At 42.0% G+C, this 16,598-nt stretch overlaps 1 protein-coding gene across 1 annotated transcript; it reads right to left on the reverse strand.

The window, feature by feature from the left end:
- Positions 1-773: 773 nt before the first annotated feature.
- On the reverse strand, positions 774-15,053 carry fgfr1b (fibroblast growth factor receptor 1b). The gene is made up of 17 exons (XM_079552112.1): positions 14,616-15,053; positions 12,141-12,280; positions 6,284-6,385; positions 6,010-6,182; positions 5,812-5,935; positions 5,550-5,740; positions 5,050-5,194; positions 4,778-4,968; positions 4,573-4,703; positions 4,328-4,449; positions 4,142-4,252; positions 3,416-3,606; positions 3,198-3,320; positions 3,047-3,117; positions 2,361-2,498; positions 1,543-1,648; positions 774-1,440 (listed from the first exon to the last, which is right to left on the reverse strand). The coding sequence occupies exons 2-17, from the start codon at positions 12,244-12,246 to the stop codon at positions 1,339-1,341; spliced, it is 2,127 nt and encodes a 708-aa protein (XP_079408238.1). The 5' UTR covers positions 12,247-12,280; positions 14,616-15,053; the 3' UTR covers positions 774-1,338.
- Positions 15,054-16,598: the final 1,545 nt, after the last annotated feature.

Raw genomic sequence — 16,598 nt, forward strand, 5'->3', positions numbered from 1 at the left:
ACTAAATACATTTATTGCTCACAGTGTTTGCCAAAGCCAGCTTGCAAAGGTGCTGAGAGACACACCAGACCTCTCTGTATCACCTCGCCATCTGTCCACCAAGATAATGGTTGACCCATAATGACTCATCACCTCTGTGCCTTGGGCCATTAACTTTAAAGTTACATTTTCCCAGGTTTAGAGCCCAGATAGAGCATAAAGGGGGGGAATTTGTGGCATACATTGCTACAAGTAAGGGTAATTCAGGGCACGCTCCTGCCCCGTCAAAACATGATTTGAAAACATTGTTCACTATACAATGAGGGAAATGGTTTGGACACAGGAGGGAGGAAGGATCAAATTGAGGAGGATTGCTGTTGCCAGAGGCAGTTCAAAGCTTCGGAGATTGGATTTTGTTTTGGGTTTGTAACAGAATACACTGCACACCAGGTATGCATTGGAAACGTTAGCCAGAGGGTCGAGACAGACATGATGAATGAAGGCCGGAGCTTCCTGTCAAACACTACATTTTGTCTCCGTTACTTCTGTGGGGAGGAAATGCATGTTCCAGCAATGGACCCAAAAAAAAACATTTGTCTCGTGCTGTGAAAGACGATGCAAAACTGCTGGCCAAGTTTTCTTTCCACTATAGCTTTGTCCCGCACAACAGACACATCGGAGGAATGGGTCATCTTTTAATACTCTAGTTTCTTTAGACTTTAAATAAAATACAAAGAGTTTAAAGCATCGATTTTAGTAGAATTTAATACTGGTAGTAATAACAAATTCATTTAAAAGCATTTTGTCGTATTTATTGATAAGTGCAATGTTCCTGTCATGCTGTAATGAAATATAAAGGTATAATTTAATTGTTATGTTGTAAACAGAGGCTGCTCATGAATATTTCAAGTTAAAAAAAAGTTTTGCTTAAGTTTTACATTCATACTAGGATCCATATGTGTACATGGAAATAATTTACCCCGCTTTTATAGTTATCTGGGGGACTCTAATATTATATACATCACAAAAAACATGCTTTACAATATGTACAATGTCATTCTCAGCTATGTATACACATACCGACCGCAGTATAGGAAACAACACCTAACTATACAAGTCCATGGTGGGTGAAATCAGTTTTGACACCCTTAATGAATGTATTGGTTTGTGTGCAGCTTCCTGAGGCCTCACTGGGGGAACTGGACAGCTGCTCTCCACATCACCTCCACCAGAGCCAAAGACGACAGAGAAGCAACTCTTGCCTGTCGCTGCCGGCCCCCTGGCCCTGTCCCCGGCTGGGATAGCGGCTCCCATGTGCAGCCAGGTGAAATCGGATTGATAATCCAGCAGAGGAGGGTCCTAGGACGCTTGTGTGGAAGTGGAAGAAAGGGTCAAGGCTGGGGGGCTGGAAGTGTCCATGCTGATGGGAGTGTATTGCACAAACGCGAGGTCTAGATATTCCTGAAGACAATTGGGGGGGGGGGGGGGGGGGGGGCATTCAGTCAAATCACTCTTGGACTTTGAAGATTGTTAACATGGTAAATTGTACAGAGAAATAAATACCTGGTTGGCCATGAGGGAGAGCATGCGATCTAAATTGTCCACCAGCTGTTGGAAAGTCGGCCTGCGTGCTGGGATAGCGTGCCAACAGTCCCTCATCATTTGGTATCTGATGAGATATACAAGTAAGAAGAAACTATTACAAAAGATAATATGTGTTTTATTCCTGTAAGTGCACTTCAAAACACCCCACCTTGTAATCTTGAATAGCTGTTAAAAAAAAAAAAAATGAAAGACCAAAATGAACCCCCAGTTTACTCATATTCATATGAGAATTATATTTTAGTGCAAAAGAAATTCTGTAATGCATAACTGAGTCAAATCTTTTGGAGTAACGAAAACGTTGAACAGTCGACATTTAATTAAACACGACGACGAAACAGTTCCCAGGTAGAAAGTGCTTGGAGAGCCCTTGTATACAAAAAAGGTTCAAAGTGATAATAAGCACTTCAGAATCCGAATGAAGCTTCTGGGAATTGTGTTTATTTCTTCCAAACCATTTGTTCTTTCAGATCAGTCATGCAGAAGTGCTATTTATGTAGGCGATTATTGAAGTGTTAAGGGAGTTGCACAAGGATCTGCCACGGGCCCTGTCTACTGTTTTTAGCGAGCAGCTGCTTTAAAGAATAGACCGGCCATCAAGTGACTCAGTGTGCGTTAAGTCTGCTTGAAAGGAAAAATAAACTGCACTGGATGAATGTTATTTGATCCTAAATTCACAGTTACAAGAGCTATTTTCAGAGGTACTCTTCTGCTATTGTTATGCAGGGAGGCAGATTTGGGGGGGGGGGCAGGGTTATGTGATGTGCGCATACACTTACATCTGCTGAGTACATGAAGAGGGCTTTTCCATGCGGTGACCCTCTTTAAGCAGCTTAAAGAGTTCCTCGACAGGCACTCCAGGATACGGAGACCCCCCAAGGGTGAAGATTTCCCACAGCAACACACCGAAAGACCACCTGAAGAGGAAAACATAGTCGCGGAAACAATTTAATACAATGTGCCGTATTTTCCGGACTATTAGTCGCACCAGCCGAAGAATGCCTAATGACGAAGAAATAAAACATGTATAAGTCGCTCCGGGGTATAAATCGCACCATTGGCCTCTCCCGGCAGCACGTTGTTCAAGCTCTCATTTGCCAACTCGTTTCTCTAGCTGAGCCATTTAGCTTTTAGCCCACGATTACTTTTTCTTTTTTTTCCTTCATTGTAGTAAGAGTAACCTCCGCTTTTCCCTCACAAGTTTCTCACTCACTCCACACTTTCATTCTGCTGCTCGATTACGTTTTTTAAATCTTCAGTGATACATGAGTAGCAGATACTGCTAGACAAGCCTAGAGCGCCCTCTGGCGGCTGTCAGTGTGAAAATAACAAACATGTGAAATTATATATTTTGATGTATAAGTCGCACCCCCAGCCAAACTATGAAAAAAAGTGTGACTTGTTGTCCGGAAAATACAGTACTTTCCATTAAGGCTATCTTATCTTAAAAAAAAAAAAAACATACACGTCACTTTGTTGAGTATAAATACGGTCAAATAATGCTTCTGGTGCCATCCACTTCACCGGTAAACGCCCCTGTAAAAAAAAAGGTGAGAATAGCTTACTCACTATTGCCTTTTTCTGGGATATACATTGGTGTCGGTGCTTGGACTTACATTTGTAGTCTTTTTGTAGTAGTCGATGTGGTGAACATCTCGGGCAAGGCCAAAATCAGCGATCTTCATCACCTTTTCTTCTGTGATGAGTACGTTCCTCGCTGCTAGGTCTCTGTGAATACACTAAATAAATGCAACAGTTTATTTGTTATTATTATTATTATTATTATTATTATTATGATTATTTAGAAATATGTTGATTCTACTGTTCAAAACACCTTTTTTGATGCGAGATATGCCATCCCTCTGGCCACCTGGTAGGCAGCAGACACCAACTCCCTGATCTCCAAATTACCCAACGGAGCGTGCCTTGGGCCACTCCAGTATTCTAGTCCAGTCGGCCGGCGGGCACGGAGATACTCCCTGAGGTTCCCCTGTTCGGCATACTCTACCACTACATACAGTGGACCTATGGAGTACGTGGACAACATGAGCCCCTTGTATGGATAGTGCTATCCACAACCTCTTATCCCCGCCTGAACTGAGCACATTTTCTCCAGTTGGGCTTTACCCAAATCTGAAAGCTTCATGGAAAAAAAGCATCAAAGTAGTAACGAAAACGAGGGTGAAAACGCAACAAAAATGCGACGGAAAAGTGACAAAAAAATACAACAAAAAAGTAGGAAAAGTTCCACAAAAAAGACAAACACGTGACCAAAAAAACAATTTAAAAAACACAATAAAGCAGCAACAAAAAAGCGACAAAAACATGCCAGAAAAGCAAAAAAGTGACAAACGGGGTGAAAACAAAAAAAACCTACAACAAAAAAAAGAGACGAAAACATGACAAAAACGCTTCATAAATGTGACGAAACCATGGCAACAATGCAACAATTGAGGCGTCACAGGTGTGCTCTCCAGTCGAGAAGCTTTTAGGGTAAAGCTGAACTGGAGACAATGCGATCCGTTCAGGCGGGAGGGTCAGAGGTTAATATGTGACCCACCGTCTTGTGTACAAGCCCCCAACAAGTTGATGATGTTTTTATGTTTGCCGATTGTCTTCATCATTTCCATTTCAGAAATAAGGTCAGACAAGTCCTTCTCTGTAGCATCGGCTGAAGAAAGCAACAGCAAAAATGGTGACATTTCGATGGCATCATAAATTCATTTAAACAAAGAGAAATGTTTACCTTTGAGCATCTTCACAGCCACCTTTGTAACACGCGTGGGTTTGTTTTTATCAACGCCAACAGCTTCAGCCAGCACAACTTGACCAAAACACCCTTCCCCCAAAGGCTTTCCCAGGGTCAGTCTGAAGTGGATGTACAAAGAAGCATGTTTATTATATTATTAGCTTAAAATAAAAGTCTTAGTAATAGGAAAGGAGGCAAACATGCACAAACTTGGCACATAAGGACCTTAGTTATATACTAACTTGTCACGAGGGAGCTCCCATGCAGGATCATAAGGCAGTTCATACTCCAGTACTCCAGGCAGGAGACTGGTAGCTGCACTAGACAAACGTGAATGTCGGATCAAAAACTTTCCTGAGGAGTCCACCGATACCTGTGTTTATAAAAATACAATGTAATGAGTGACTTATAATGCTATCAGATACGGTACACAAAGAAATACATTACCTGTCTCCTCATTGGAATGCTCTTGGCCAACTTCTGCACTGCTAACTGGCTGTTAAAGTCACTCTTCTTTGAGGTACAACACACTCGACATATAATCACTATGGCAATAAGCATGATGACGATGAAGAAGCCAAGGCAGTAGATGAAGATCTCTAAGTATGTCTGAGAAGGCAGAGGGGAGGGCGGCAAGTCTGGAGTTGGGGGGGAAGGAAATAATTAGCACATATTGCAGGTATTGAAAGCTAGACAAGCATGAATGTTTTGTTTCTAACCATCAACCACAGTGAGCCACGCAGAGTGATGTGAGACGCCGATGGAGTTCCCTGCGAGGCAAGTGTATTCTCCAGAATCTTCTGCAGTCACATTTCTCAAGGTCAGGACCTCCATTTCCCGATCGGTTGTGTTTAAACCTGCAGTCTTAGAGGGACAAAAAATAACTCAAAACACAAAACATACAGAATATCATCTACTGGGGGTCTCCAACCCTTTACCCTCTTAGCTAGTTGTTTTGAAAATGTAGTAATATGAGACTTAGGCGTGGACTACTCCCTGGACAGTCAGTAGCCAGGATGATATTTCAACACTATTTCAACACACTCGTAAGAAAATGCATATATAAATGTAACTTGATGCTGTATGAAATTGTCATCAAGCTGAAAGTCGAAATGTTGAAAGGGGAACTACTTGGAAAGGCTGATCAAGTGCCGCTGGAAGCTCCAGAGCTACAGGCTGGACACCCCTGTCTAGACTAAACTAGTATTTAAAAAAGTACCTTCAGAACAAGCACATATGGGTGTCCGTCTGGTCCCTCCCTGCTGCCGTTCACTATGATGTGTTTGAGCCACTGAATGTGCGGCTGTGGATCACTGAATACACGGCAGACAAACGCCACATCACTGCCAGTGACTGCAGTTTGGTTTGCAGGCAGACCGGCCTGTAGGATGGGTCTATGAGGGGACCGCTCTGATAAAGATGAATATTAATACATAAATACCTTTGGGACGATATTCAGGCTAAAATGGTGAAGTACTTACCTACTACATCGAGCAGGTAGGTGTGTTTGAGACTGCCATGTTCATTCTCTACAACACAGGTGTAGTTGCCTTTATCAGATGGAACAACTGACTCCATTATCAAGGTCCACATGTGATCTCTTATCTGACACAGAATGTATACAAGAATGTGTTTTTGACATCAATATAATGCACTAGACTGGGCTATATGAAACTCACTTTAAATCCTCCAATTCTCTGGTCTTTTTTGAATTCCTTTCCATTCTTGTACCAGCGCAGAGTAGGGGTAGGGTTCCCAGTGGCTTGACATCGAAACTTTACCGTCCTACTGGCAGGAACAGCATGAAGCTGCTTCTCCATTTTCTCTGGCATTACCCACTGGGGCGCCACAGCTGGTGAAAAATATAGTCCATGTTTTTTTATTTGATACTTTATTATTGTTATTTAAAGCAGAACTGTCAAAAAGATTGTGTTACAACAATTTGAAACTTACGTTGCAGCTTTTCATTGCTTATTGACAATTCATTTGATAATCTGTTCTCCTCTGACGAAGACTCATCATCATCTTCATCTTCAGACGATTTCACTGGATCAACTAAAAAAAGGAAACATGTAACAATAAGTGCAGTGTTAGTATAGATAAACTGTGCTTTACGAGTGAAAAACAGGCAAACAGGTTATTTAACACATGTTTGCTCATGTGCAAAAGTAGTCTTTGGTGCTTTTTTTATTTACATATCCGATTTGGGGCCTTAATGCTGTGATACTGGCAATTTCAAATGGTAAATTCAGTGCAACATGCCCTCAAAGTAGCAGATTTTATTTTTCAGCTTCAGTCAAGCTCAACTCAGAAATCCAGTCCTTACATGGGTGGCTCCAAGACAATCATTTAACTGTCAACATTAAGAAAACAGAATGCATGTTCTTCCAATCGCCACCTGTCCATCTCCAACCCTCTTGTCATTGCAAACTAAAAACTCTCAACTGTATCGAACTATAAATACCTGGGGGTAACCCTTGACTCTTACCTTACATACAGCGTCCACATACAGAACCTCACAAAGTTAAACCAAAAGGTGTTGGTGTCTCCCAGTTTGAATGCTCACGACTAAGGAAAAACTGGAACCTGTGGCCAGACTCTACAACAGGGCATACAAGATCCACCAAAGGCCCCTGGTTGGACCAACGACCAACAACAATGATTTATCACAGTTTTTTGCCTTGACTTTCCAGAACTCTGCCCTGAGCTCTACTTCCATCTGCTCAACAACTGCCCATCGGCCTCACTGTTGCCCTGGTCCCAAGACCCAGCTCTCGATACCAGCGTCCAGTCACCTGGACTTTTTAAAAAGACTGTGGTGAAACATCTGGCTATTAGCTATCGTTGTGACAGTTGTGACACTCAGCCTTGTCTCACACACTGTCACAAGGCTGACAGTGAGGCTCACGCTGGTGTGAAACCTGCTGAAAATCAGTTTGTACAGACATGATTTTGTTTTCAATCTTTACTGCTTAACTAGCAAAAATGAAATGAAAATGAGTCTTGATAAATGAACCCCTTAGTGGATTGACCTCTAACCATTTCATTAAACACACAGTAAATGAATGATGATAAAATAAATAATTAAGTAAAATGAAAGACGTGCGGGAGGTGGACGGGGTTGAGTTGATCAGGTGATTGCGGCCTGTGGAATGCTGGTCCACTCCTCTTCAATGTCTGTGCGAACTTACTGGATATTGGCAGGAACTGAAACACGCTGCAACAACTGGGATTTTTCAGCTTCCAGGAACTGTGTACAGATCCTTGCAACATGGAGCCGTGGATAACCATGCTGCAACAAGAGGTGATGGCCGTGGATGAATGGCACAACAATTATAGGCCTCAGGATCTCGTCACTGTGTCTTGTCCATTCAAAATGCCATCCATTAAATGCAACTGTCTTATATGCCTGCCCATACCATAACCCCACTCGATTCACAACATTGGCGTCAGCAAAGCGCTTACCCACAAGACGCCACACACGCTGACTGCTATCTGCCCTGAACAGTGCAAACCGGGATTCATCTGTGAAGAGAAACCGCGCTCCATCGTACGGGACACCATCGAATGTGAGCATTTGTCCACTCAATTCAGATACGATGCCGAGCTGTCAGGTCGACACCCCGATGAGGAGGACCATCAGCAGATGAGCTTCCCTGAGACTGTTTCCAGAGTTTGTGCAGAAATTATTTGCTAAGGCAAACCGATTTTTGCACCAGCTGCCAGAGAGGCTGGTCTCAGATGATCGTGGAGATGAACGGTCTGGATGTGGAGGTGCTGGTCTGGTGTGGTCACACGTGGTCTGTGGTTGGATGTACTGCGGCTCATGGGAGATAAATTAACATTCAATGCCCGGGCAACAGCTCTGATGGACATTCCTGCAGTCAGCATGCCAATTACACGCCCTCGAAACTTGCAACATCTGTGGCATTGTGCTGTGTGTTAAACTGAACATTTCAGAGTGGACTTTTAATGTAGACAGCCTAAGGCACATATGCAATATTCATGCGGTCTACTCAATGAATAAATCAAACTTTATAAAGTGCTTTTCAAACATTTCATGTAACACAAAGTGCTTTACAGATGCTAAAAACATTCCCTCATATCCATCCATCCATCCACACCCACATAAGTAAACACATTGTTACACATTCACCCCACCCTCCTCCCCATAGACACACCACAAACACACCCACACAATAAAATAATACACATAAGGCTGAGTACCAATGAACCAGATAGGAAAACACCATCCAAGGAGCCGTCTGCATCAGGAGCAGCACATCGGCTGAAATCACTAGAGCAACAACACCGGGCACCCAGAGGAGGTGTGGTAGAGACACCAAACTGAGTAGAACCGGACAGCACCCAGGCAGCCCCAGCCAACCACTGCTCCTAAGAGGCTCCAGAGGCCAGCCTCAGAGGAAACACTGAGAAAACCAAAGGATTTAAAATGAAATAACATTAGGTAGTAAAATACAAATGGTAAAACTGTGAATATCTTAAGAAATGAGACTCTGCTCACGAACACAGATTTTGACACATTTGTGAATGTAGCGGCCAGCGGCCCTATACCACTGTCTGCTAGGCTGGCAAAGTAAAAGGGTGTTTAGCACGCGTGAAAGAGCCCATTACTCCTGTGTTAAGTGAAGAATCCTTTTTTATTTCCGTATTTCAACAGCTTAACATCATGGTCAAAAACTGTTTGCCTTCACTCTGCAGCACTGAGGCCACTCCCTTCAGCCCTTAAATAGGCTCACCTGGACACGAACAGGAAGTGCAGTGCCACCTAGTGGCTAGTGGAACAAATACATACAAAAGGCCTCTAAAATGGCTCCTACAGTGAACATTACTCCAATTCAATCTGAGTTTATTTAAAAGCACATTCTTCATTCTTCAACTTTAAATGTCAAAGAGCTTCACAATAACCATTAGCCACATATGTATGAAATAAAAATAACAGAGCAAAGACAACAGACCAAGATACACTGACTCGACTACAGTATTGAAGGCCAGGAAGAAGAGGTGTGACAGGAGCTGGTCAGCTGACCTTAAGGCTCTCGACGGAGTGTAAGGTCGCAACAGCTCACTCAAATAAGGTGGGCCCAAAGAGTGCAGACATTGAAAACAACAAACAAAACCTTAAATGTAACATGAAAGCTGACAGGGAGTCAGTGTAAAATGCTTCAAAAAGGCCAACAGACTCAGATCTGAGGTCTCTGATCTATCAGGCCCACTGTAATTTGCCAGTAAACAAGATGCAACACTTAGTCTGTCCCACATGATTTGTAGACATCTAGAGACTCCAAACTCATCCAAGCTCAGAAAATCATTGAGAATCTGTCACATTTTGTGAATGGTGAATAGTAAATTCTCCCATCAGGCAGACAGTTCTGAACACAGTTTCAAAAGCAACAGATACAAGCTCTTATTCCTCCTGTACTCTGTCTCTGAAATAAACGAAAGGGAAAAGAGCAGGTGAGGAGGCCGTCATAACTAACATGAACTGTATTGTCTTATTGTGATGTACTGGCAGTAATTGACTAACTGAATGGTTTTATATCAATGGTTGTAGGTGTGGCAGCTGCGGGCAATGAGCACCAGACAAATGTCCCCATTGGTGACAATAAAGGCTATCAATCGATTAATCGATTAATCAATCAATTAATCAATCAATCAATCAAAATCGTCTTGAGGAAGAAAGGGTTTAATTTTAGCAAAAGTCCTCATCTGAAAGAAGCTGCAGTTTCTATGTTAGTCAAATTTAAACAAATGAGGGATTTCTTCACATGAGGGCGGCAGAGGTTTGACAGCGGACCAATCACACTGTGCATACAGAGCAATACTTTGTCTAAACACTAGAATATTGTTTTTATTTCTGTTTAGGTTCAGAGCGTGTGTTTTAACAGCGGACAGTGTCACTGGCTGTTACAGACAAATACATTTCAGAACCCAAGGGGAGCATACAGAGAGAACAGGCGCTATTATTGACCCCTGGGGCCCACCATAATTTAAAGGAGACACAGTGGAAGAATACTGTCCTCGGTTAAGAGAAAAGCTCCAATTGGAGAGATTGGACCGAAACCAATGAAGAGCTGTAGCCTCGATGCCCACATGTGTCTCCACATGAAGGATGCTGTGATCCACAGTGTCAAAGGTTAAGGACAAGTCTAAAATCAAAAGAATTGCAGATTTCAACGTCGACAGTTAATAGGAGGTTGTTAGAAACTTTTAAAAGGGCCGTTTTTTGTGCTCTGTCAAAATTTAAAGCCAGATTGAAGCTTGTCACTAATTTCATTAATATCAAGCTAAGCTTTCAGTTGGTAATAGGCAACTTTTTCCATGACCTTAGACACAAAAAGGCATCTTAGAGATGGGTCTAAAGTTAGAGAGCACATTTGGATCATGGTTGCTCTTTTTAATGAGCGGCTGAACCACAGCATGTTTCAGGGCTGGAGGAAAGCAGCCGGACATTACAGAATAATTCTCCATTTGCAAAATGCAAGGTCACAAATCAGATGGAGATACAGGTTCAAAACATTCAAAGACAGCACGGCAAACTGATGGAGCCACTGGGTCCACAGCAGACAGAGGGGACAATCTTCTGTCTCTGAAAAATGTCAAAAACTCTCACAGTGAGTGGCTATGGACACAGCAATACTTCTGTTGCATGGACTCAAGAGATTTCAACGTGTAAAAAAGCTTTGGAGGGTTGTAAGAATTATCTAAGTATTTGCACTGAAACCTGAAGATGGTCTTTTTTTTACTACCGTTCAGCGCCTGCATAAGTGTCTGAGTTTGCGAGTACCCTTGCTTAACCATGGGCTTTATTCGCTTCAGCCTCAATGGGGCAACCAAGTACAAAACCTCTGTGCATGTGCACTTAAAATACGCAAGGAAGTGTTTTGCAAATCATCTCGATGCATTTCAATGAAAGCGGCAGAAAAGCAGGACACTGTCTGCGAATGAACTGTGCGGGGACTGACCCACGCTCTGAGACAATGTTACAGAAAACCATACAGCCAAGTGATCAGAAAAGTGTGTTTTACAGATTTCAACCAGATTTACATCAAGAGCCTGACAACAATTTAGTTTAAAGAGTCAATGAAATTTAAAAAGTCTTTTGTGAGCAGTCTGGATCCACGGCAAACATTGTCAGTTGTGTATATATATAAAAAAGTTTTGTGTCTTTGAGTTCACCGCATGAAAAATTTGTGCAAAAAAAAAAGTGTTGCTTTTTTGTTGAATACAGATGAACAGAAATGAGCTACCACTGTCACACGATAAAGCGGCCATATGAAGTAGGGCTGCACAATATGTCACTAGAATAAATAACTAAATTCATTCATCTGACGGAGATCGACGCAACTGAGCCTAAACCAAACATGTGTGGAACTCATGAATGAGTCTTGTTTTGACAGAATTTACTAAAAATTAAAGTACTTTGAACATATCACATTGAGAAAGTGATTTTTTGTTTGTTTTTCTTTTGGAAAAGTGATGACTGTGTTTGCAAAAGAGTTGATTACCCACAGCCAGTGCATCTGTTAGTGTTCACACTGTCTGCACAGGATATGCAGGCCATAACCAACAGTCTCTGAGCTAAGCCAGGAAACTGTATAACCATAACCAGTCTGCTCCAAACCAGCCAAAGCTTCAAATAGGGAGATTCTCTCATTCAAAATCTTTAAATAACGTGCCATAGCCACAACTGCTCTGACACACAAAACAAAAGCACCAAACAGCACTGAAAATTCTGTAGCCGGTTCAGTGATGTGGCAGCAGGCTAGAAATGCATGAATAGACGTACCTGTGTCCAGGTCCTCTGTGGTCGGCCTGGACCAGACCGGAGACGAGTGGGCCAGAAGGAAGAGGATGGTCCAGGAAAGCACCAGAAAGCAGCAGAGAGAGGACATTTTAACACATTGGCTCGACCGAGTCAATATGCTTCTGAAAAGAGGAGAGAGAACATAAACAATTCAAACTCAACTTGCAAAAGCCAAATGCCATCTCAAGCATAAACATTCGAGGGATTTACTAATCTCCAATATCTAGAACAACTTTATACATATGCAATAGTAGCTTACCACCAGCGAGTATTATATTACATTATTATTGCTTTGTCCACTACTGTGCTGTCCCACACTGTGTAGTCATGTTCTTACGCTGCTCACACTTGTGCAGCTGTTTCCTTCAGAGGTGTAGAAAATCTGATCTGGAGCCATAAATGTTCAACACCTCACGGTAACCCCGCCGAGTTCACCCATGCCCACTAAATATCTGTCAGGTGTCAAACACAACATAGTGGGAGGCTTGCCAAAACAAACACACCAAGCACCATTTGCCCCATGAATGTGTGAAATACTGGCTCTAATTAATTTACTCACAGAGGGGGAGTCAAAACACAATATAATGAACGGACAAATAGCCCTAAAGAACCAAGTAACTAGTCCTGACTTGACTATACCAGACTAAAGCTTTTAATGTTGTTCCCCAGGATTCTCGCAGCAGAGAATCAATCTTTCTCTAATGTCAAAAGACTCCAGAAGCTTTTACTGATCTATAAAAAGCTCTTAATATGGACACATGATGTGTGTGAAATATGATGCATTTACTATTCAATCTATGAGGGTCTTATTCTTTCTTATTTAACAGAAGTCTACTTCATTATCCATCGTTTTCAAGGTGTGGGATGTTCTTAAATGCCTGGTCGTGGAAAAATCAATTAAAATGTTACTAATGTTCTTATAATACATATACATACAGTAGCTAGGGTAAGAAGTACGTGAGTTAAGTATGTGAAACTAACTTTTCCTGTGACAAGCAGGCGCATGTGTGTGTTGAGGCTGGCGTCCCAAAGTGATAATTATCAGAGAGGAGCGTGCCTAAATTATGATGACATAATTACTGAAAAACATATGGACTACAGACTTCCGTGCAAGCCAACACTTTAATAAAAAGGGTTTCAGACAAGGAATGATCTTTGATGCTACGTTTGAAAGACTTTTCGAAAACTGTCATGTGTTTCTGTATATGACAAGGTGAGTGAAAAGTCAAAAGACAAAGAATAAGGTCACACCAGGTTCTACAGCTTTTTGTCAAAGCCACCTAAGTGTATTTGTAATGTGATTGCAATGTAAGATGACTATTTTGGCTTCAGTTATGATTTTATCCAAAAAATAAAATCCTAAAAGTTACTTTTCTCCTCTCTATTACAGGCAGAGGGGAGAATTATATCAATATAATTCCGGTGACTGGGACCCTCACCTATACACCAAATTCTGCATCCCACTGAAAAGTTTGGATCAGTTTTGCTGTTCAGTGTTTGTACCACTCTTACTTATTCTCAGGGCAGTCTACAAGTTGACTACATGAGGACTGAGCTGAGGACATGATGGGATATGTAGATATCTACATGGAGCATTTGAATGGGAAAAGATGTGTTGAAAGATTAAGATAAACACAGTCTGGAAGAGGTTCCTTTGTATTTCTGGTGCAATCCATGAGTCATGATTCCTCCTCACTACCAGAGGTGTGTAGTACTCTGTTACTACACACCTCATTGTTACTCAAGTATATATGCTCGAGTAACCTATGGTTACTCATAATTGTACTTCTTTGCATAGTGTTCATACTTTTTACTTCTACTTGAGTAATATTAGAATGAATGAAGTGGCAAAAGCTTCATGTGACTCATGAAATAGATGTGTGTTTCATGTACTTTATTCTTAAGAAAAAATACTTTGGTATATTAAATGGGCATTCCCTTTGGATTTTTAGCTACATCATTTCATGTTTTGTTTTTTCATAATTTATGGCACCACTGAATCAGACGTTTACGTACAGTTACTCAGCACTCACACTAGTCACGTTGCATTTTCCCCAGGTGCCTTTCTTACTCTTATTTGAGTCAATATTTTGACTTTACTTCAAAGTAAAGTTACTCTTACTTGAGTAGCCTACATATTTTTAGCTACTCTAGCCACCTCTGCTCACAACAACAACAACAACAACAGCAACACATCATACGGACAAACCAAAAGCTCGGCGCTGCTGAGATGGATCACCAGGATCCGGATCCACGCATTGGCCAAATGACTGCCCACAAACTGCGGGACAGGACTATATCCATGCACAGATTTGAGGGTGACGAAACTTATTTGTATCATCTTAGCACAATAGACTATTGCATTTGTTGGTATACCAAACCTATAGCCTGCAGATAGCGAAATGGGAACATAGGCGCCACTATAGGATCCGCTGTAGTTACTTAGTAGCTACTTACCTCTACAACCGATATCGATATTTAATGTCTCACTTCGCAAGTCGTAGGTGATAGTTGTCCCGAGAAAAGTTTAAAATGAGCCCCATCAAAGGATTGAACAGTGAAATGTCCGACCTCTGGTGCAAACGTGGAGATAATTCACTGCCCCAAAACACTCGTGCGTAAACACCTCTAAACCTGCGACAGGCTACTCTGTTTTATTCGTCCACATGAGTCCGCGTTGGACGCTGTCGAGAAAACGTGGGGAAATGCACTTAATTGAAAGTATTGTGTGCATATATGCTCACAAAGGGGTTACGCCTCCAGTGGGTGTTCCTTCGCGAGGCTCCCGCCTGCTCCCGCCGCCTCACGATCAGAGCCCGATGTCCCATCAATTCATTGACTCCATTTCCCCGATGTCGCAAGCATGTCACGCGCGGACCACTCAGTGAATTATGCGTAAGTGTGCGTGTGTTTGTGTCCACCGCCCCCTCCCCTCTGCAGTTTTCCCTCTTTTTTTTTGTTGGAGCAGGAAGGACCCGGATTTCCTCTGCTTTCAGATCACGCTGTGTTTAGGCTTTTCAAAGGCCAACTGTTGATTTTGTTCATTTTACCTTGGTCCAACTGTGGTCACAGCCATGCGTAAAGGGCCTCCGCTAAACTGTGGCAAGGAAGTGCCAGCAATGAACTTTGTATTCACAGTCACATAGTCAGCAGGCCATACTGTTCAGATATAAAACAGATAACTCCAAGGGTTAAACTACAATGCCCTTTCAAATACAAGATCTCAGTTGACATCAATATCAGACAATTTGAGTAATGTTTGCACGATGCTTGATGCCAGGCTCCCACACAGTCATCAGCTGTGACATCAGCAGCCCTCAGCCCTGCTCAGACCCGTCTTTGTCATGGACACACTGGATAATGTGTCAGACTATGGACAATGGTTGAGTCTGTGTACAATGTGCAAGTGCCTCCAAATACTGTGTAGGCTGATACAGTAATCACACTGGGCATACACTGTCACGTATGTTCTTCTATGCATAAGCATCTGGATGATAAACCATTGTCTACAAGACGATATATTTTGCATTTATTAACAAGTCAATCAACACTACATTAATATCCGGTGTCACTTTATTTTACAGTAACTAAATTTAGTACAATGTAATGTGCTCTGTAACAACGTGTAATAACTTCTATGGGTTAGATACGCAATGGAATAAATTGTAGTACTTTGTAGATACAAAATGTAATAGGACACAAGACCCTTAGGATTAGGGCTTAAGGTTAGGTTAGAGTTGTGTCATTATGTACCTACAAACTACAAATACATATTAGTCCATTGTGTATCTAACCCATAGGTACAAGTTATTACACATTGTTACAGAGCTCATTACATTGTACTAAATTTAGCGAGGTACAATGTAACAAGGGTACTGCAAAATAAAGTGTTACCAAGAAATTTTAGGATACTATATATACAGTACAGCGGAATGGGTCAGCAAATGATCTTGTGACCCCCAGGTTGAGAACCACTGCTCTTATAACTTATAACTGCTCTCATAAGCTCTTGTAACTTATTATTTATATCAAAAACATTCTTTCCATTCTCCAATATTCAAGAACAACATGCCATCACAGTATTATTATGTTTAGGCAAAATAGACATTACTGTGGAGATGCCCACATCACAGAAAAAGAGCAGTATTTGGGCACTCCCTAAAGTGAACCCAACAGATGCCCTGTGTGTTTGAGCCAAAGCCACAGCAGTCTGAGCCCCTGCCCAGAGCACCGGCTGACCCTGTTCAACCACGCTCAGGACCGGCCCACAACTCCAGCCATGGTCCTCAGCACTGGTGAGACCAAGACCTGAGCAGAGCTGTGTGCCAGCCACTGCCAAATCATTACGTTTGTTCATGAACATGTGTTTTTCTTCTTGACTCAAACTCTTCTCAACTGTTACTGAAACAGGACAGACTTAAAAGGCAAACACTGTTACGA

This window comes from Gobius niger (assembly GCF_951799975.1).
Source record: "Gobius niger genome assembly, chromosome: 2".
Classification (NCBI taxonomy): Eukaryota; Metazoa; Chordata; class Actinopteri; order Gobiiformes; family Gobiidae; genus Gobius; species Gobius niger.